This window comes from Ambystoma mexicanum, chromosome 1p, assembly GCF_040938575.1.
Source record: "Ambystoma mexicanum isolate Mex_15411 chromosome 1p, UKY_AmexF1_1, whole genome shotgun sequence".
Taxonomy (NCBI): domain Eukaryota; kingdom Metazoa; phylum Chordata; class Amphibia; order Caudata; family Ambystomatidae; genus Ambystoma; species Ambystoma mexicanum.
The window spans coordinates 340,145,750-340,167,460 of record NC_090921.1 but is presented as its reverse complement, the minus strand read 5'-3'; the positions used below and the strand labels follow the sequence as shown (position 1 = coordinate 340,167,460).

The window sequence follows — 21,711 nt, the reverse complement described above, 5'->3', positions numbered from 1 at the left end:
CCAGATATTAGTCGTCTTCCATCCGCTCCTCAGGAGGGTCAGCCAGTGGGATCTGCGCCTCAATGAACTTGACGGCTTCATCCGGGACCGTGAAAAAGTAGTGTTTGTTGCAGTGGGTGAATTTGAGGCGAGCAGGGAAAAGCATCGCACATTCGATTCTCGGCTCTCTTAACAGTTTCTTCACCCCGTTGAATTGTCGCCTCTCCGCCTGCACTGCTACTGAGAAATCCTGATGACTTGTGAATCCAGCCTAAGTTCTCCTTTCTCCCTGGCCAATCGGAGGATATGGTCCCTGTCCTTGTAGCTCAGTAGTTTTGCGATTATTGGTCTAGGGAAATCCCCAGGTTTAGGCCGGGGTGCCAGGGAGCGATGTGCCCTTTCCACAGTGAAGAATGGTGAGAGTGCCGGGTTGTCCAGGAGGTCTTGAATGAGTTGTTCGACCGCAATTTCTATGCGGCCCTTCAGAGCAGATTCGGGAACCCCTACAATGCCTACATTATTCCTCCGAGACCTCGATACAAGGTCATCACACTTAGCTTTGACCTGCTTCATGTCGCGGACAAGTTCTGAGAATGTGTTTTGTAGGGTATGAACGTTGTCTTCATTGGTCCCAATCCTTTGCTCAGCCTCAGTAAATCTGGCCCCATGCTGATCGAACTTCACTCTCAGGGAGGCTACATTTGCGTTGATGTCATCCAGCTTTTCGTGGAAGGCATCAAACATTTTTGCCATGGATTCCATCATCATGGAGAGGTCTGCTTGAGGGGGGTCTGGGCTGCATTCATCCTCCTGTGGCGCAGAGGCCGATGCGTGATCCGCTCTAGGCGCCATCTTGGCGAACCTGTCCATGGCGCCTACTTTACCGTTGGGCCGCGTCTTGCTGGGCAGTGGAGGGAGGCAGCACCTGCTTGGGTATGACCGGTGATGGCCCTAGGATAGCTCCTCGCTGGTGGGGCGGTAGTGAGACCACAGTTGCGGCACGTGAATCGCTCAAGAGCAGTAGGCGTAGTATTGTACGGCCGGGGTATAGAGGCCAGCAGGTAGTGAGGCACTGGTGCCGGAGCTACAGTTGGTGATCCAGGGAGGGCCGGCTAGTCTCACGTTATGTGTAACCCTCCAAGTGTGGTTGGGTGCACTGAGCAAAGAGCTACTGGTAAGGCAGGCAGGGGCTTTTTTCCGGTGCCCTCACGTTCAGCAGTGCAGGCTGATTGGGTGGGGGGTCTCAGCCTCTATCCACACAGTAGGGGTTGCAGCACAGTCCCTGGAGCCCAATGAGGCGGCCGCCCCACGAGGATGTCACCCCTCCAAGGGGTTAAAGGAGAGATAATGTCGAGAGGTTGGCCCGCGGAGGGCTGAGACGCCTTAAACCGCAGGAGGTGGGGGAGAAGCAGGGCTAGCGTCCGTGACCACACGCAGGATGCAATGCAGGGGAGTGCAAGGGGCCCCACCAGCGTAGAGGGGAGGGGGCACAGTCCAGGCGCATTCATCCACCTCACAGCCTTCAGGTGGCTGGATCCGTGCCTTACGCATAGTACTCCCCCGGGTGCACAAGATGAAGGCCCACTCCGCAGGGAACTCGCGGGGGAATTAAGTCTTCTGGCGATGAGGCGGAGAAGGGATCCCGCGGGCGGCAGCCACAGAGCCAGTGAGAGCGGCGTGTCAGGAGGCCGCAAGCCGCCTCCGCAAGGGTTCGCGAAGAGGCGGTGCTGCGCCGCAGGGCCCGAGGTCCGCCACGCCGACTCCAAGCACCCTTTTCTGTCCGGATTTCGGCCAAGTGATCAGGAGGATGAGGGGATAAGAATCGTGGTGGTTTCGTAGGGCAGGTGTGCAGAATAACGCTGATGTCCAATGGATTGCGGTGGGCAGCGATGGAGCTCACTGGCTAGGCAGCCATTTTCCTCGGCTGCTCAACGGCGCCCCCCGTGCAGGCAATAGTGTTTAACAAGAGTATGGACAGAGGCCCATGTAGCTGCTTCACAAATTTTGCGAATAGGAAGACACCTTTGTAGAGCAGTGGAGGTAGCCACACCCCTAGTAGAGTGAGCCAGTAAACCTACCGGAGAGTCCTTCCCCGCCAAACGGTAGCATTCAGAGATAGTCAAAACACCTGGACAAGGTCTGTTTGGAAACAGCCTGACTCAAGCAGTGTTCAGCATAACCTACAAAAAGCCGATCGTCCACTCTGACCCGGGACATCCGTGAAAGATAAAAGCTCAAAGCTCTTCTAGGATCCAACCTATGGAGCCTCTCCTCTTCCTTACCCGGATGCGGAGGAGGATAAAAAGCCAGAAGAACCACCTTCTGTCTCAAATGAAATTCAGACAACCTTCGGAAGAAAAGAAGGTCGCACCCGCAGGACAACCCTATCCTTATGGAAAACAGCAAAGGGTGGCTTGGCAGAAAATGCCTGCAATTCACTCACGCTGTGTGCAGAAGTAACCGCAACTAAAAACACTGTTTCAAAAGACCGTCTCAACTGACAAGAGTGTAAGGGCTCAAACGGAGCTGACATTAGGAACTTTAAAACCAAATTTAAATCCCAACCCGACAGCTGGAAAGGAGACGGTGGAAACACATTAGACCGTCCTTTCAGAAACTGTGAAATCAAAGGAAACTTAAAGTAAGAACACTCTTCAGACGAGCGCATAAATATAGACAGCGCCGCCAGGTAACCATTAATGGTACCCATTTGAATGGTAACAAAAGCAAAAAAGACAACACCATAGGAATTGAACATTGGAAAGGATCCACATTCTGACCCCTGCACCAGTCGCGGAAGTTCCGGCAACGGTACAGGGATTTCGTTGCAGGCCGCCTGGCCGTAAGCAACACCTCCATCACGTCCTCCGGGAGGTCCCAATCCTTGTATCGCAACCTTTCAGATACCAAGGGTGAAGGTTGAGCAACCTGACCTCTGGATGGACTGAGAGCAGATCGTCTTGGTACGGAAGATAACGTGGAGGGCAGATGGACATGTAGAGAAGGTCCTGGTACCACGCTCTCCTGGCCCAATCCGGAGCAATGAGGATCATTCGGGAACTGAACCTCCACAACACCTGAGGAATGATGGGGACTGGAGGAAACGCGTACAGCAGTGGGAAGGACCACTCCACTATGAACGCGTCCCCTAAAGCTGCTCTTGGTGGAAATTCCCACGAACAGAATCTCTCGCACTTCCGGTTGACACTGACCCCAAACAAACTGAGTCGCCAGCCGCAAACCTCAGGTACTTCCTGTGCTTGGGATGAAACGGCACATGAAAGTAAGCATCCTTGAGGTCTAGAGACAAACCAATCCTGAAGTTGAAGGGCCTGGAGGACTTGAGAAAAAGTGACCATCTTGAACTTGTCCTTCCTAAGAAGCTTGTTCAACCAACGCAAGTCCATGATGGGTCTCAATCCCCCGGAAAGAAGACAGACAACGGAAATATGGCCACCCTGACCCCACTCTCCCTACTGTGAAGGTCGGCCAGAGGGCCGGACCACGTGGATGCTTCAGCCACCGGATCTTAGGTGGCAAAATTCACCGCCATAGACAAATCCACTGCAGTCTTCGTCGAAGTTGTTCCTGCCGTCGAAGTGACTTAACAGGGAATAACCGACAAGTCAGTTTAAGATAAACAATGTCTTATGTAGGAGCTCGGCTATAGGGCGACCAGTTATCTGGGCGGAAAAAAACAATCTGAGGGACCTCGGCACGTGAGGGATTTTGGGTACACTACAGGTCACGATAGGGCTAGTGTTACAGACACGCCTATATCGACATCCCCTTTAGTTCCCTGGAACACAAGATGCAATACTCTGCGGTTACCACTGGATGTCAGACCATTTTCACAGCCTGCGATTCTAAGAAGATTAACAAGCATCAGCAATTCCAATATTGCACCTCTGAAATCCAAGAAGATAACGTGATCGAAATCATGGTTCACCCAAGATGTAATCCCCTTTGTGTAAACAGGCTAGATTAACAGATTCGAAACAGCGGGAGGGCAGAACATAGATGCGGCTAGCAGGGTCAAACTGGTCTTAAGAGAATATAAACAAGCCATCTTCATGGCTAAGAGGGAGTTCCTACACAAGGAAATTTGTGCAGCATAAAACCTCTCTAGGGAGTTTTTAGTGGAGTTTAAGATTTGACAGCTGAGCTTTGTTGGTTCATCCAGTCTACAGAATTACCGGCCTGTTGCAGGACATTCGTGACCTGGGAACATTCTGGAAAAGGTGGACTGACAGTTGCAGGATTTCGTGGAACACGAGTTATTGCTGGACTCCTTCCAATCGGTCTTCCGTCCCAAGTCTGGAACGGAGACAGGGCTGTTGGCTGTGCAGAATCTTTTAAGGGTCCTGGTTCAAGGAGACTTATCATTGTTGATGCTGGACCTTTCTGCAGCCTTTAGAACAGCTGACCGTCACACCCTGCTTAAACGCTAGAGTGGTAGGTAACGTCTGAAAGCTTGCAAATAAATGGTTGGGATCTTTATTGGCTGATCATCAACAAATCAAATACATGGTTATATCTCAGAGCCCATTTCGATGGGATGTGGAGTAGCACAGGTTCCTAGTCACCTCTAGTTTACGATTTATACCTTTGGCCTTTGATGGAAATTTTGAAAAATCATGGGGTGAACCATCATTCTTACGCCAATGATAACCAGTTTTACATCAAAATTGGAAATATTGAGGAAACATTTCTCAGGGTTAACAGTGCCTGGATGTGAGCTAGTGGATATCAGAAAACCAGCTCCTGCTGAAACTGATTAAAACTGAACTGGCCTGGCGTTGTTTGGACCTAAACACCTACTCATGGCAGCAAAAAGCTACTTTGCCCCCCAGTCTCCTTGGTGTCGAACTGAGGTTCATTCCAGGATTGCAAATCTTGTTTGCATCTGGCAGGATAACCTTGGAAGTGAGGGCCAGGTAAGCGCCAAGGTACAGTCAATTTTATATTCAATGCTATTACGCCAAGTTCTACCGTGCATTTGAGGCAAAGACCACGCAATGGTGGTAGGGCCCATGGTGAACGCACATCTGGACTATTGCAATAATCTTGGCAGGCATCCCAGCTAAGCAGCTGCATAGGCTACACAAAGCTGAAAATACTGTCGGATGGGTAGGTCTAATCCTGTATTGTCCCATCAGTGAACACTTCATTGGTTGGCTATGAAGGACAGAAACACATTTAAGGTAGTGTGCCGAATTTAAATGCTTGAATGTACTTGCCCCTGTCTACATGAGGGACAAAATCAGTAGTTATCAGCCTACTAGGCTGTTAAGATAAGGAGAACAGCTGTTGCAGAATTTCCCTCCATTGGCATTTGTCCCAAGGGGAGACAGGTTTGTCGTTTACAGCCAGGGATGTGGAATAGCATCGCCGACACACCCCTCTGAACCACCCCACCCGAGGCATTAGAGCTCTTGAGTCGTTAAATCAGTCCTTAAGAGCCCCCAAGACCTTTCTTTTCAAATAAGGTAGGCAGCGGATTCAGTGGGGTCATCTTTCTGTTAATAGGGATTCCTACGTGCACTTTAATTAGTGGCGTGCTTATGTATCAACTACACCTTTATACGGTTTAGTCTGTCCTGAGCTTGTTATACATACTTAAAATCCAAAAAATCGAAATCAAATTACAACAGAAACCAATGGCACAAAAGATTAACAAAACGGACCCTTAAAGTAATGGGAAAAGGCACATTTGGTTATAAGTGCAAGATATATGGCTTGCTTGGGAAGACTAATGTTATCCAAGCCCTTGTAATACAAGCGATTCACTATGAAGAATTCCTTGTTAGGATTGCAATTGAGGGGTGCGGGGAGACGGAGAGTTTAATAAATCAGATAACCAGGTGTATCGGCTGCTGTAGTCATTACACAATTATAGACATGCTAGGGGGCGCCTAAAACGAAGGTAGACCGATGGCTTACCATCAAACTCTGGAAAATAGTCCACAAGGTGAGAGTACATGATCTTGTCTTCCAACAGGTCCTTTTTGTTGAGGAAGAGGATGACTGACGAATTCTGGAACCACGGGTAGGTGATGATTGTGCGGAAAAGTGCTTTGCTCTCCTCCATGCGATTCTGTGGGCAAAGAAGAAATGTTAAGGTACTGCAAGCTCTCCCCAGACCGCTTGTTTCAAAGGCTACCATCAGCTCATAAGTCTGAATCAAACAAATTGCGTCCGAAAGGCTAGTTAGTGAGTACCTGTGTATCAAACTGCAAAGGAAGTGAAGTTCAGTGACCTTCAGCACATTATAAACGTTTGCTAATCCGCCATCAAAAACCACAACTAGACCAAATGTATTTCAGACGGGTACAAAGACAGATATTAGCACCTGCAAGAAATTAAAATATTTCATCGATGGTCCTGGAGTTAATAACTGATCAGTTAGAAAAAAGAAAAATATGTAGGACATCCATTACTTACCGGAATCTTATTTCTGGTGCTGGTATCTGCTTAGATTTACATGTTGTGCATATAGTCACCTGAGAATCAGACTTCGATAATGTGTGTCTAAGCAGTAATGTAGAGTGAAAGTGAACAGAACCTCCAGGTAGCTGCTTTACGAATACAAGCAAGAGCAACATTTGCAATAAAGGCTATAGTAGCTCATGTGCCTCGAGTAGAATGTGCTCTAGACGTAAAGGATACATTTCCTTTGGCAAAAGAGTAACAGTGTGATGCATTTAACAATCAATCTAGATGTGACCAACTTGGAGACAAGGTCCTCTTCTCCACCAGCATCAACAGTGAAAGAAATTGGCCTGTCTTTCTTAGTGGTTTTGTTTTATCAAGGGAATACACCACTGCTCTCCTAATATCTATTGCACGGGTGCTTCTTTCAGCTGAATTAGTGGGATGCTGAAAAAAAAGTTGGAAGTTCGATGGATTGGTTCACATAGAAATTAGAAATGAATTTAGGTGCAAAAGGTATGTGTGTGTGTGTGTGGTACCACTCTGTCTTTAGGAATGGTAATAAATGGGTCTTGAACAGAGGACCTGCAGTTCTCCAATTCTCCTGATAAGTGGTAATAGCCACTAGAAAGGTATTCTAATAGGTGAACACCTTAAGACTAGCCTCATGCATTAGCTCAAAAGGAGGTCCCATTAGTCTTGTTAGAATAACATTGAAGTCACAGCCAGGAGTTGGGTTAGAAATAGGAGGGTGAAGTCTTTTGATCCTTTCCATGAATGCCTTAATTACTGGAATTTTCCACCAGGAAATCTTGCTCCGAGATGTGGTGTACACAGAGGGCAGCAAGGTGGCCCTTAAGAGAGTTGAAAACCAGTCTTGAATCTACGAGGCGTTTTAGATAAAGGACTATCCCTTTAAGTGAATAGTCAATAGGGTTAATGTTTTTAGTATTGCACCAGATGACAAAACATTTTTATTTATTGGAGTAACAATATCTGGTGTTAAGCTTCCGTGCTTCGCCAAGAAAGTCAATGCATCATTAAGGTAGTTGGAGTTGCCCGAACTATGACTTCAGGAGCCAAGCTGCTAAATTGAGTGCTTGAGGGCATGGGTGTAGTGTTTTCCCTAGGTCTAGTGACAGCGTGTTGTATGGACAAGGCAGTTTCCTGGGTGGGGAGACAGAAGTTCTCCTGAGAAGACAGAACCATGGCTGTCGAGCCCACATTGGTGCCACAAGGATCAGTGTGACTTGTTCCTGGGGCATCTTGTGAACTATTCTGTTGAGTAGGGTGGGTGGGGGTGGGGAGTGTAGGCAAATCTCCCTGACCATGTTATCTAGTTCCTGTTCGCTTTGGACTGTTTCTGATGGTACCTGGAGGCATAATCTGCCCACTATGTGTTGTCCAGAGTTACAAACTAACAAGTCGATGTCTAGGTGACCCCATTCTGAAAAGACGTTGTGTAAAATGTGTTCTTGCAAGCGCCACTCATGCTCTACCGGTAGGGGCAAGTCTCTGCCGTGTAAGGCTGGCAGAAGATTGTGTTCCCGTGGAGCATCTTGTGACAGTAGGAACATGTCGTGGTTGAGTGTCCATTTCCAAACGTTCTGTGACACTTTAGAAAGATCTGAGGAGCTAGTGCCCCCATTTTTGTTGAGATAATACATGGTGGTGAGCAGTCTAAGCTCCAGAACGGTCTTCACCTGTAAGTGCGTTTGAAATACTTTTCGGGCTTTAAAAACCACAACTAGTTACAACAGACATATGTTTGTCTGCCAAGGAGTGATGGGTTTCCCTGTCGGAAGGTTCTACTTGAACCACCACAAGAGATTTAACAAGGGCTGTTGAGACAACCACTAGATCGTCCCACTGACCACTTGCCTGATTCCAACGAGAGCCACTCCTGCAAAGGACGCATGCAAAGAGGGGCGTGTGGAACTAGGAAGATGCAGGAGGCCATCATCCCCAGCAACCACATGGCTTTCTCTACAGTTACTCGACTGGACAAATGAGGGAACTGCAACAACCTGTTTTAAACCCGCTCATTGGAGGGGAAGAGGAGTCCATCTTCTGTTTGAATTAGTGCTCCTAGAAACTGCTTGACCTGACTGGGGCCTCATGGACTGAACCCCAGGTTGAAAAGAAGACCGACAGTCTTGGGTGTTCTCCAGACACGCATGTCCACACTGTTATTTTTTATGTTATTCAACATAAATTTCAATTCGTAGAGTTTACATAAATTAATAATGGACACCAAAGAACAAAGTCAATTAATTAGTCTTTCAATTTATCTGATTACAGTAGTGAGTCCCAGATATCTATCAAATTTTATCAATTTGAAAAAGATGTTGGTTCCGTTGTAAATGTAATGTTCTATTGTCTTGGATATCTGCTCAACTCGTTTCAGGAATTTATTCCCTTTATCGGGAGCTCTTAGTTCAATATGACCATTCAATTTTTTGAATCTAGAAATAATCATATACAGAAGTCAAGCATAGGTTTTCAACTTCTTATACTTTCAATTTCAAAAATATTCTGTCATTTGTCCTATTAATAATCTCCTGGATGATGCTCTTGAATCCTACGTATTTATAAAAAGAGAATTCCTGCTCTCTCTTTGACGGAACCCGCAACCTCCTGTAAGGAGAAGTGTAATTACTAAAAGTAAAAAGTCCTGTATATAATCCAAAACTACAAATCTAGGCATCAGCATAAGTCTTAAATTAAAAACCTGAATAGTATACCTCTGTGGGCTTGTGAAGAGTATGTTCTGTGTTGATGCAAGTCAAAATGTAAATAAGCTGCTCTATAATACACTTCGGTTGCCATAGATCTCTTGTCCATCTGGTAAAAGAGACTACTAATAATCATTCATGATATATTTCCTAATGTGCTTAATTTATAGCCAATAACATGGGTTCTTACCTAGTGGGTGCTTAATCCTCCCCACAATTTATGTTACAAGGAGAGACTCTGGGTCGGTTTCCCACTGGATACACATTGTATATTGCAGAGTATCCTAATCTATAAATATAGTTCAGGACCATATATTAGGCAAACTAATTGGCCCCAATACTGTTTATTAGGTCCAGCAGTAGCTTATATTTTAGTGTTTCTTCTCTACACTCACCTCAAGGATCAGGCGTGCATATTGCACCATTTTTCTGGAGATGGGAGAATCACACTCCCAAAACATCCACCTTTTATTTACATACGTCATCATGTTTAAAATGTGATGACGTCACCAGTTTTGCTAAATCGTAACATTAACCAATATTACTTCAATGACGTACCAACTTTTAACATCCATATTGGGAGAATTTGAATGACGTTCAAAGTTTTTTAACCAACTCCGTTTCTAGGTTTACTGCAAATAAAAATTCCATCATAGTGTATATTAGCAAATGTAACGTAGTAATCTCTCAGTATAGAGTATAATCATGACTTGTGTAACTTAAGCTCTATGTGAATGTCAATGTGTATATAAAATACACGTGAATTTGTTTAATGACATGCTCTAATCAACTTCATTCACTTGCTAACAAATCACACTTGGCAAACCATCATCCATGTGCTTATTGTATAAAACATGTACACAATCTTAGCATCCTTCAGATTTTTTTTTAGCTAGGTTATTCCATTAACTCAACTAATAACAAAGGCTATTGGAATCTCCTAATGTGTGTACTCTGACTAATTCAAAAAATGTCCTCAATACTTAACGTGATAGTTATTTGTTAAGTGTAAACCCCCCAACGGCATGTAGAAAATCTATCTTTCTGATGTAATGGTCTAACCTGCCTCTCTTACTCAAATTACTTTCACAAGTAGGAGCCTAAATTAAACTATTTGTTCATCCCATCTGGGGTTAAGCTGTTAAATGTTTCAATCCAGTGTATCTGAGCCATGCATTTTCCATGGTTTCCTCCTCGATGTACCTTTTTAACTATCTTCAAGATGATTACTTTAAGCTGTGCAACTGTACATCGATTTTAATTGAAATGTCTGGCAACTTGTGGTCTCACATTATTGGTTCTTATGCTAATTTTATGTTTGTTCCACCTTTCTTTTGCCTTTCACGTTTGACAAAAAATTCCACTTGGGATTTAGAACAAATTATTGATTTGGTGTCACAGGTTGCACAATCTTTCAATTTAATCTGGTTTCCCATCTTGGGGTGTCTGACATATCGTCCCCCCATGATATTGTTGCAATTATTGCATTTCAAACAGGGGTATGTCCCCGTTTTCTTTGTACTCCAGGTCTGTTTTTCCCCGGGTCTTTCTGCTTTTACTAATTGATCTCTCAAATTGCGTCCCCTTTTGTGATTATAATTGTTTTTGGGAAAAGATGTTGGAGTTGTGGATCCAACTGTATAAGTCGCCAGTTTTTTTTTTGTTGATAAGCCTTGTTATCTGATGACTCTGTCCCAAGTATCTCAGTGCATATAAAAATGGGATTTCTTTCTACTCTACATCCAAGACATTTAATTGTGGACCTCCATGGTGAATGTAATTCGCTCATGGATGGTATTGATATCCTCAAGAAAATTGACTAGGTCAGTTCTGCCTCTCCGGACAAAAACGTCGGCTATAGATCTTTTCCAGGTGATTATGTTATCCTGCCAGCTTTGGTTGGACACTATTGATGTACTCTCTAGGTGGAACAAACACATTTGCATAGGGTGGGGCAATTGAAGACCCCTTTGATGTTCCCAAAGCTTGTAGATAATATTGTGTCTTGTACCCAAAATAATTGTTCACCAAAATTATCTTGCTTAGCTCCAAGACTAATAACTAGTTTGCTTCACAATTCTCACTTCTAAGAAGGGCCCATTCTAGAGCTTCAGGATGTGAGATTCATGTGTAGGGGCTGTGCAGATCGAAGGAAACTAGCTGATCAGTCTTCTGTATACCAGTCAGTCCTTGTAGTGAATTTAAAAAGTCTAGTATCTCTCAAGTATGTGGTGGTTGCCTGTACTAGCGGTTTTAAAGCTTTATCGACAAACTGCCAATGGATTAAATATGCTTTCTGTCCCTGCAACTATATATGGATTATCAGTAGTCTATAAAATACTGGAGTTATTGGATAGTGGTTTATCAGGTATTTCAGTTTTTGGAGATACCCAATCTTGTTCAAGTGCCTTGCTCAAGGTGTTCTTTATGATCTTCGCTACCTCCTTGGTGGGGTCCTGATCTATTTTGATATAGGTATTCTCGTCTTCCAATTATTCCTTTGTCTGGTTATCATAAAATGTGGTATCCATAATGATGATCGCTCCACCTTTATCCTTCGGTTTGAGAGTCAGTATACTGTCATTGGATATATCCCTTTTTAATTGGTTTTGGTGTTGCCTGATGTTATATCCTTTGTTTTTTGTGAAGTTAACCGTTTTCAGGTCTTTCACCATCTGTTTCCCAAACATTTCTATGCCTATATTATTCACCCGAGGGTCGAAGTAAGACATGCATTACTTACCGTAATAGCATTTCTGATGATTGTATCTGCTTAGATACACATGCTGTGCATATAGTCTGACATCCAGTGGTAACTGCAGAGTATTGCATCTCGTCTTTCGGGGACCGAAAGGGGACGTCGGCATAGGCGTGTCTGTAACACTATCCCTATTGTGACATGTAGTGTACCCAAAATCATTCATGTGCCGAGGTCCCTCCGATTGTATTTTTTCTGCCATGAGGGAGTCCAAGGTGAGCGAGTACATAAAGAGAGAAAGTAGTAAGACGTCTATGTTCCTTCCACCCCAAGCGGGGAGGTAGGGAGGGCGCATGTGAAGCCAAGCAGATACAATCATCAGAAATGCTATTACGTTAAGTAATGCATGTCTTCTGATGCTGGTTAATCTGCTTAGAATCACATGCTGTGCGTGGGCTAGCAAGCAGTACCTGCAGTTGGGAGAAGGAACAGTAGAGAAAAGAGGTCTTAATACTGTTTGTTCCACCTGAGAATCAGACCTAGAATGAGTGTCTATGCAATAGTGTTTTGTAAAGGGGTGTCCAGAACTCCCAGTTGCCGCTTTGCAAATGGACTCGAGGGGAACATTTGCAATGAATGCTATGGATGCCCCAGTGCCCAGAGGAGTGTGCTCTAGGCTTGAAGGGCAGTTCTCTCTTAGCAAGAGAGAAACAGTGTGATGAATTTAACAATCCACCTTGAGATAGCTGATTTAGAGACAGGATCCCCTTCACTACCAGCTGCCACTGAAACTAAAAATTGGTTAGTTTTCCTCAGTGGTTTCGCTCTTTCCAGGTTGAACATGACTGCCCTATGCACATCTAGTGTGTGTAGGCTTCTTTCAGCCATGCTAGTGGGATTCTGGAAAAAGGTAGGTAGTTTAATCGACTGGTTCACATGGAACAACAATATGAATTTAGGCGCCAATCTGGGGTGCGTGCGCAGAACAACCTTATCCCTGTGGACTGTAACAAAGGGATCTAGAACAGAAAGTGCCTGTAGTTTGCTAACTCTTCCGATAGAAGTGATAGCCACTAGGAAGGCCGTTTTATAAGTCAGGTCTTTTAGACTTGCTTTATGGCTCAAAGGGGGCTTCCATGATCCTGGTCAAAACCACATTTAGGTCCCACCCAGGAGCTGGGTGAGAAAAGGAAGGATAAATCCTCTTAACCCCTTCCATAAAGGCCTTAATCACTGGTATCTTCCACCATGACACTTTGTTGTGACATGGTGTAGGCTGTCAGTGCGGCCAGATGAAGCTTTAGGGAATTGAAGACTAACCAAGTGTCCAACACATGGGTTAGGTACAGCACAATGTGTGTGGGTGAGAAATCGATGGGATTGACACCCTTGGAATTACACCAGATTCCAACAAGTTTCCATTTGCTGGCATAGCAATAACGTGTGTTTGGTTTCCTAGCTTCCCTGAGTATGTCTATGCACCTCGGAGGGCACTTTAGGTGTCCAAACTATGTCCTCAGGAGCCAATCTGCTAAGTTCAGCGTTTGTGGGCATGGGTGTAGGGTCTTCCCCCTGTCCTGAGACAACATGTTGTACGGGCAGTGTAGTTTCACTGGTGGGGAGAGGGACATTTCCATCAGGTGAGCGAACCAGAGTTGGCGGGCCCACATGGGGGCCACCAGTATCATGGTAACTGGTTCCTGGTGCATCTTGTGCACTATCTTGTTGAGAAGGGGAGTTTGGGGGGGGGGGGGAGGGGGGCGGGGGGGGTAAAGCGTAAACAAATTTCCCGGTCCATGTTATCCAGAGACCATTCCCCTTGGAGCGGTTCTGGGGATACCTGAGGCGTAGGCTTGGAATTGGGCATTCTCCTGAGTTGCGAACAGGTCTATCTCTGGTAAGCCCCATTCTGCGAAGACGTTGGCCAATGTCTTCGTGCAGATGCCATTCATATTCTTCGGGCAGAGGAAAATCTCTGCTGAACACGTCTGCCAGAAGATTGAGTTCCCCTGGAACATGTTGGGACAACAAAAACATCTGGTGTCAGAGCCCATATCCAAATGTTTTGGGACAGCTTGGATATCCCTGGAGAGTGAGTGTCCCCCCCACCCCTGTTTGTTCAGGTAATACATGGCTGTAGTGCTGTCCGTTCGAATCAGCACTGTCTTTCCTTGCAGCTGCATCTGAAAGGCCTTTAGTGCTTTGAACACCGCTAATAGCTCCAGTAAATTTATATGGTTGGATGCTACTTGAGGGGACCACACTCCATGTGCTGTCTGCTGAAGCAGGTGAGCCCCCCCCCCACCAAGTGAGAGATGTGTCTGTCGTGAGAGTGGCTTCCACTGCAGGGGTGGTGAAGGCTTTCCCCTTCGAGAGGTTTTCTCTTGACCACCACTGCAGAGAAAGAACGAGGGCTGGCGAGACAACTACCAGATCTTCCCATTGTCCGCTGGCCTGACGCCACTAGCTGTTGAGCCACTCTTGCATGGGACGCATGCGCAGCCGTGCGTCGGGAAAAAGTATATGCACAACGCCATCATTCCTAGCAAGCAGATGGCCTTGCGTACCATCATCTCCCGACTGGCTACATATTGAGGAATCTGAAAAAGCATGTTCTGAACTCTCTCTGAGAGTAAGACAAGACAGTCTTCTGTCCAAATTAGAGCTCCCAGAAAGTGTTTTGTTTGACTGGGGACTAGACTTGATTTCTTCTTGTTGATTGAGAAACCCAGCCCGACGAAAAGATCCACTGTTTTTTGGGTGTTCGAAAAACATGTGTTGTATGAGTCCACTGTGATGAGCCAGTCGTCGAGGTAAGGGTAAACTGGGACGGATAGTTTGCGCAGGTGTGCTGCAGCCATTGCCAGGACCTTGGTAAACACCCTTGGCACCGAGGCAATACCGAAGGGGAGTACCTTGAATCGGTAATGCCTGTCCTCTATCATGAACCTTAGATATTTCCTGTGCGCTAGCAACATTGAAATATGAAAGTATACATTTTTCATGTCCAATATTGCCATGTAGTCCCCCTGTTTCAGCAGTGGGATCACTTCCTGTAGTGTTAACATGCGAAACTTCTGTGGTTTATGAACTTGTTCGCTGGGTGCAGGTCTAGAACAGGGCGCATGGTGAGGTACTTTTTGGGTACAAGGAAGTATACTGAATAAACACCCTCGTTTACGTGAATAGTGACAGCTTCTATAGCTTCCTTTCCCAGGAGCGCTTCCACCTCTCGATTCAGGGTCTCCAGATGGTCCGGTGAAAGGTGCAGTGAGCGCGGTGGTCTGAATTGTGGAGGTCGGGCGAATTCCACACAGTACCCGTGTGATCATTTTTATGACCCACTGGTCAGAAGTTATCCCCTCCGATGCAGTGAGGAAAGATGTTATATCGCCCCCCCCGGCCGGGGTGACAAGGGAGGGAACCTGGATTTGGTGGTCCTTTTAGACCAGAGGCTGCGGCTACTCTAGGATTGGGGCCTCTACCTCTGCCGCATCGCTGACCCCTTGAAGGGTAGTATTCGGGGCTTCCTGAAGTTTGTCCTGTGCTGAAATTCCCCGTGTCAGTTGTTTTGACCTGCCCGCGACTGCCCTCGAAGGTCCGCCGAGAGTTATTACCTCTCGGGGGGGCGGGGGGTGGAAGGTTTTTGTGTGATCTGTTGCAGACGCAAGGGTCTCATGCTCTTTCTTGGATGTTTCCAAGGCCTCATCAATCGCTATCCCCAAGAGGTTAGCTTCCTCAATAGGCTTATTGAGAGGCTTGCGTTTCGGGTTTAAACCCTAAAGTACGCAGCCATGCGTGTCTTTTTAGAAGGGTCCCATGGGCCAGAGACCTGCCTGCTGTTTCAGCCGTGTCCAGTTTAATCACATTCTGGTTCACTTGTCTTCCTTCGACTACAATAGAGAGAAGTTTGGATTTGATGGGTTCTGGAACCTCTGAGGCCTTCCTGGAGCAAGTTTCATTGAGCGTCAGCGTAACTTGCCAATAGCGTGGTATTTGCTATCCGCGTAGTGTATACGGCAGCCGAGGTGACTCGTTTGCCTAGAGCATAAAGCCTCTTGGGTTCCTTGTCCGGAGGTGCCTCCCCGTGGCAAGGGGTACCTCCCTGCCCTTTTTTTCGTGGTAGTCACTACCAGGGAGTCGGGGACAGCATGCCCTCTTATGTATAGAGGGTCGGAAGGAGACTGCTGAAACAATTTTTCCACTCTTGGGTTCACTGCCCGGGTTTGAGCTGGTGATACCAAGGAGGGAGCCAACCTTCTCTTGATGGAATTAAGGAGGGGAATGGCTTGGCTAGTTGGAGGTTTTTCCTTAAGGATGTTAAATGTTGAAGGTATTTGTACCGCAGGTGCTTTGGCGGATCTGCTAACGAGAAGGTGGGATGGGTTAGTAGGTGGAGCGGGAGTAGGATAGTGAGAAGAGTGGTGTTCCGTTGGCAGCTTCAACTCAGTATACACCGGGTGCTGAGCTTTGGTGCTTTGGTGTGAGTATCGGATAGATGTCAGTCCTCGTGTGCTGTTGGTGCGGCTTATGTCTTGTGAAGTGCGTGCGGGTTGTGCGAGAGATGGTTGTCTGAGATTTTTGAGTGAGATAAGTCTGCAGAAATGCTGAGTTTTTTGGTTAGTGGGTTGTATGAAGTTTAACATGCTAAAATTTAGAACTCTGGGAGGATTGGCGAGAGCCACACTCAGACAGGCTCATCAGGGTGGGTGAAGGGGTTAAGCCTGGCAGGGTTTTAGGTTTGTGTGAGGCGCTCCCTATACTGTTCTAAAACACTCTGCAACTGTTGTAATTGCTCCTCGCCGTTCTATTCTAGCGAGCTCTGTAGGAGTTCTAATGCTGATGGATTGATTAATGTGGGTTGGTGTTTATTCTCCTTGGGTGCTGGAGCTGGTGTTGTGGTCTCCTCTCACAAACTTTCTATCTAAATGTGTCTGCTGGGGTTTTGGATATGGTACGGCCGGGAGGCAGTGGATGAGTCCTTTAAAGGCTTTCGTCTCGGTCTTACTATGAGGTCTGTCTATGGTGACCTCCTTTTAGTGGCCATTTCCCTTAATATCTTATGGTCTGTCGTGGGGTCTGTTCTTTGGGTTCTGTGTATGTCCGTATTGGGAGTGGCCGAGGTTGGTGCTTTTCATCGTTGTTTAACAGGGTGGGCATTCTAGTGCGTCTCTGTTGTACTTACGCTGTGAAGATTCATGATTTGAGGAGTTTCCTGAATGCTAGGTGGTTTGTCGTGATCCATATATTCTTAGGTAAGTCATTCCAGGTTTCGGTGCCTGATGCGAGAAAGAGGATCCTCAGAGTTTTCTTCTGTTATAGGGTTTTGGTTCCAGGCGGATGTCGGTGCTTGATCTCAGTGTTCTTGTTGGTTGATGTAGGCGTAGTTTGTCGCTTAGGAATTCTCCGCCTTGCTTGTGTATTGCTCTGTGCGTGATGCACATGGACTTAAACTTTATTCGCTGGTAGCCAGAGTAGTATTTTTAGCGCAGGTGTGATGTGTTCTCTTCTGGGTAGCTTGCGGAGGAGTCTGGCTGCTGCATTTTGTATGCGTTGTAATTTATTTATTTTTAGAAGTCATTCGGGCATGCCCAGGCATAGGCTATTGGCGTAATCTACTCAGGATATGATCAACATTGGCGAACAACAGGAACAGTAGGATCCTTTTTGCTGTTCACAGGAGGAAGAAACATTTCTTGAGTAGGGCGTTTACTTGTGGCTCTAGAATGAGGTTATCCATCAGGACCCCTAGAATTTTTACAGCTGATGATGGTGCTGGTGCGGTGCAGAGTCCTCTTGGCCAGGGGATGTAGCTGATGTCTCCTCCCTTTTTTGAAACAATCAATCATCTCCGTTTTACCTGGGTTGATTTTGAGGTGGTTGAGGTTCATCCAGTTGAATATATCACGGAGGCAATTCTCTAGTGTAGTGTTTTCTTCTCGGGTTTCTAGTATGTTGGAAGATTATTTGAGTGTCGTCAGCATAGTTGTAGCATGTGAGGCCGTGTTTTTTGATGAGTTTGATTAATGGGTACATGTAGATGTTGAATAGAAGCGGGGAGAAAGATGATCCTTGTGGTACTCCGCACGTGGAGTCTCTAGATTTGGACTTAAAAGGTTTCATCCATACGGTTTCGGCTCGGTTTGTTAGGAAGGATTTGATCCATAGTAGGGCGGTGTCTGTTATTCCTAGTCCTTCTAATCTCTTTATGAGGATGTCGTGGTTGACAGTGCCGAAAGCTGCGGATAGATAGGAGAATCAGGGCGGTACTGTTGTCGGAGTCTGCATTTGTTTTTAGGTCATCCGATATTGAGAGGAGAGCTGATTCGGTTCCTCTCATTGGTCCGAAACCAACTTGGGCCAGTTCTAGTAGGCAGTGCTCTTCTATGAATTCCTGGGTTATTTTGTAGACGTATGTTTCTAGCAGTTTGGCTATGTAGGGTATGTTGGAAATGGGTCTGTAGTTGGATAAATCCTCTACGTTTCCTGTTGTGTCTGAGTAGCGGCTTGATGTAAGCCGATTTGAAGGCCTGTGGTACTTTACCTGTTGAGATTGAGAGGTCGAGGAGATTCCTGTGGTATTCCATGGGGGTTCCTTGTTTGAGAATTGTTTTGTATATGTTCCGGGGGGCAGGGGTCTAAAGGGGAGCCCGATTTGTTGCTTTGGTTTACCAGTTTGCCGAAAGTCTCCACTGATATTTGTGAGAAGCTTCGTAGCTTGTTTAGATATTCCTTGTCTGTGTCGTTGGGGTTTGAGGTGTGATCGCTTGTCTGTTTTGTATGGTGTGTTGGATGGAAGTTATTTTGTTTTTGAAGTGGTCTCCTAGGTCATCGCAAAGTTTCATTGATGGAATTGGCGTGTTGTTGCAGCTCAGTTTTTTTTAAATTTTGTTTATGATTTTGAAGAGTTCTTTTTGGGCGTTTGGTGCTCTGCAGATTCGGTTGTTGCGTTTCCTCTTCGCTTTTTGTATTTCCCTTTTATATGAGCGGATCTGTTGCAGGAATTCCAATTTGTTTGCAGTGGTGGTGTGTTGTTGGTCCTTCATTTAGATTCTAGTTTGTTTTTTTCATGGCGCTGAGTAGTGGGGTGAACAATTTTGCTGTTTTCTTACGTGATGGGGTGAAGGACTTTTCTTTGGCAATGTCATCTAGAGTTGTTGCGATTCAGGTATGGAGTAGGGTGACTTTTTTGTCTAGGTCAGCTTCTTCCATGTTTGTTGCTTGTGGTTTGCCGAGTACCAAGAGCTCGGCTGGGTTGGAATTTTTTTATGGTTCTCCAATTTCTTTTCATCATGATCAGTGGTTTTTCTTGTTGCTTCTTTGTTGGAGCTGCCGTTGTGATTTTTTTTAAACAATTTTTATTGATTTTATTTCAAACAAACCCCACAAAACCAAATATGCAGTACATATTACATCACTTCTATTTTGTATGGCTCAAACATTTCTACTGCATCTCCCATTCCCCCCCCCCCCCCCATTCGAGCCTGCCCCCCTTCGCATTCTGCTTCAACCTGCGGAGGGGTTCTCTCTTCCATATAGTCTGCTAGGTCCCGATTGCTCATCCCGTCTTGTATGGGTCCAAACAGTGTGGCTATTAAATGTTTCAAAGCTATCAAGGTTTCTGCTTCCTCATCCACTCCGGTATTACTAGCTTCCTGCCATACTGCAATTTCAGCTTCCGCCCATTTTTGGAGATATCCCCACCAAATTTCTATTTTCGGTCTATGGCATGCCTTCCACCCCATGGCAATTCTGAGCTTCGCAAGTAAATATGCCAGATCTTTTAGTTTACTTGCATGTTTAAATTTGCTTGGTCTGGGGAACCCACCTATTAGGCACTTTTTCCACTGCTATCTTAACCCCTTATTCTTCCAGTCTATGGGCCACTTCTCTCCAGAATCTCTCAATTTCTGGGCATGCCCAGAACATATGCGTCATCCCGGCGTTTTCTTCGCCGCATTTGGGGCACATTTGTCGTTCTGTGTTTTTGAATTTAGCTATCCTCTGAGGTGTCATAAGCTCTGTGGGTTATATACAATTGTATTTGCTGTAGCCTCGCATTCTTGGACACTTTCTTATGGTACCCTTGGGCTTGTTCCCACATCCCATCACTCATTGGGGCACCCACTTCCTCCTCCCAGTCCTGTCTCAGTTGTACAATTTCCTTCCCCACCTTAGACATCACTAACTCATATCCTAGATATCTCATGCCCTCAAATCAGCGGCATCCGGTTGCTCTTCTAATATTATTTAGGACCATGTCTCTTGAATCTGCCGCACCATCCTATGGTATATGATATATTGTCCCTTGTGTAACCCCCGTTTCCTTCACCAGCTCCTCAAATCCTTTTATCATCCCATCTTGCCATGTGTCTCCCATTGTTGCTATCCCTACTGGTTCCCAGTGCTTCCTGATCATCCTAGTTGACTTTTTCCCGTCAATGCGACTAGTGGCACTTGCGGGGAACACAGGAATGGGTTCTCCATTATTTTACAGGCCCTATGCCATATTTCCCACCCCAATATCATCTCTGAGCACTCATTCGTATCTAATTTGGGCAGGCATATCATTTCTTTCAGGGTGTATGGGGCACATTCCAGTCTAAACAACCTAGTTTCTGAAGTTGGTTCTTCTGCTAACCATTTTGCTACATACTGTAGTTGGCTTGCTAAGTAGTAGATCTCATAGTTTGGCAGTTTTATACCCCCTCTCATACGAGTTTTGTAACTTCCAAAGGGCAATTCTGTTCCTCGTCCCATGCCAAAGGAATTCTCTACATAAGTTATGTATCCTAGCGAAGAATCGGCTTGGTATCAGATACGGTATGTTCCCGAAATAATGCAATAATCTCAGCAGAACTACCATTTTCAGCATTGCCCCTCTTCCCATCATCGCCAAGGGGAGTTTTACCCAGAACTTCATGCTATTTCCAATGCTCCTGACCGCTTTCTCAGTATTATGTTGGTGCTCTGCCTTCACCGTATGGTAAATAACTATCCCAAGATATCTAAACATGTTGACTACCCATGGTATTTGTAACACATGTAGTTGGTCTAACGGGATCCCTTTGTATCTACCCAGCGGGAACATACTTGATTTTGTGGGGTTCACTGCTATGTCTGACAGCGACGCAAATCGCTCCATCACTCCCAAAACGTATTGGAGATTTTCTTCGGGGTATCGCAGATATAACAGCATATCGTCCGCGTACAAGGAGACCAAGTGCGGCTCCCCTTTTATCGTGATTCCTATTATGTCATATTGCTGCCTTAAGTATATAGCCAGGGGCTCCAAGGCAAAAATATACAGCATAGAGGACGACTGGCATCCCTGTCTAGTGCCCCTACTGAGTTGCCATCTCTCCGATATTATTGCTCCCGTTTTGACCCTGGCCAGTGGTGCACTGTACAATAGTTTGACCCATTTAAGTTACCCTGGTCCTATCCCATAAGTAGTCAGGGCCTCAATCAGCCAAGGCCATTTGACTGAATCGAAGGCCTTTATTGCATCCTGTGATACGATTGCCATTTCACCTTCTTCTCCCTCCACATATTCAATAACTCAGTGAAGTCATCTGAGAACGTTGTATATGTTCCTATTTGGAACATATCCGGTCTGGTCAGGGTGTATTAATGTTCCTTCTCATTCTATTTGCCAGGACTGCTGTGAGCATTTTGCTATCCTGATTGAGCATTGACAGCTGTCTGAATGATCCACAATCTTTGCCAGGCTTATTAGGTTTAGGGAGCGGTATGATGATGATCGCCTCTCAGGGAGTCTGGCAGCCTCCCTGTCTCATGCCTCGTTTAGCATCGCTAAAAGCAGGGGGGGGTGGGGGATAGTACCTAATTTCTATACATTTTATA

At 45.8% G+C, this 21,711-nt stretch overlaps 1 protein-coding gene across 2 annotated transcripts in view; it reads right to left on the bottom strand.

Annotated features, from left to right (window-relative positions):
* The window catches only part of LOC138569886 (guanine nucleotide-binding protein subunit alpha-11), a 756,289-nt gene that overhangs the window by 236,680 nt on the left and 497,898 nt on the right, over positions 1-21,711 (bottom strand). For both annotated transcript variants that reach the window (XM_069648307.1, XM_069648315.1), the window contains exon 6: positions 5,923-6,076. In XM_069648307.1, the coding sequence (XP_069504408.1) occupies positions 5,923-6,076 (154 nt within the window). The remainder of the gene's footprint in view (positions 1-5,922; positions 6,077-21,711) is intronic.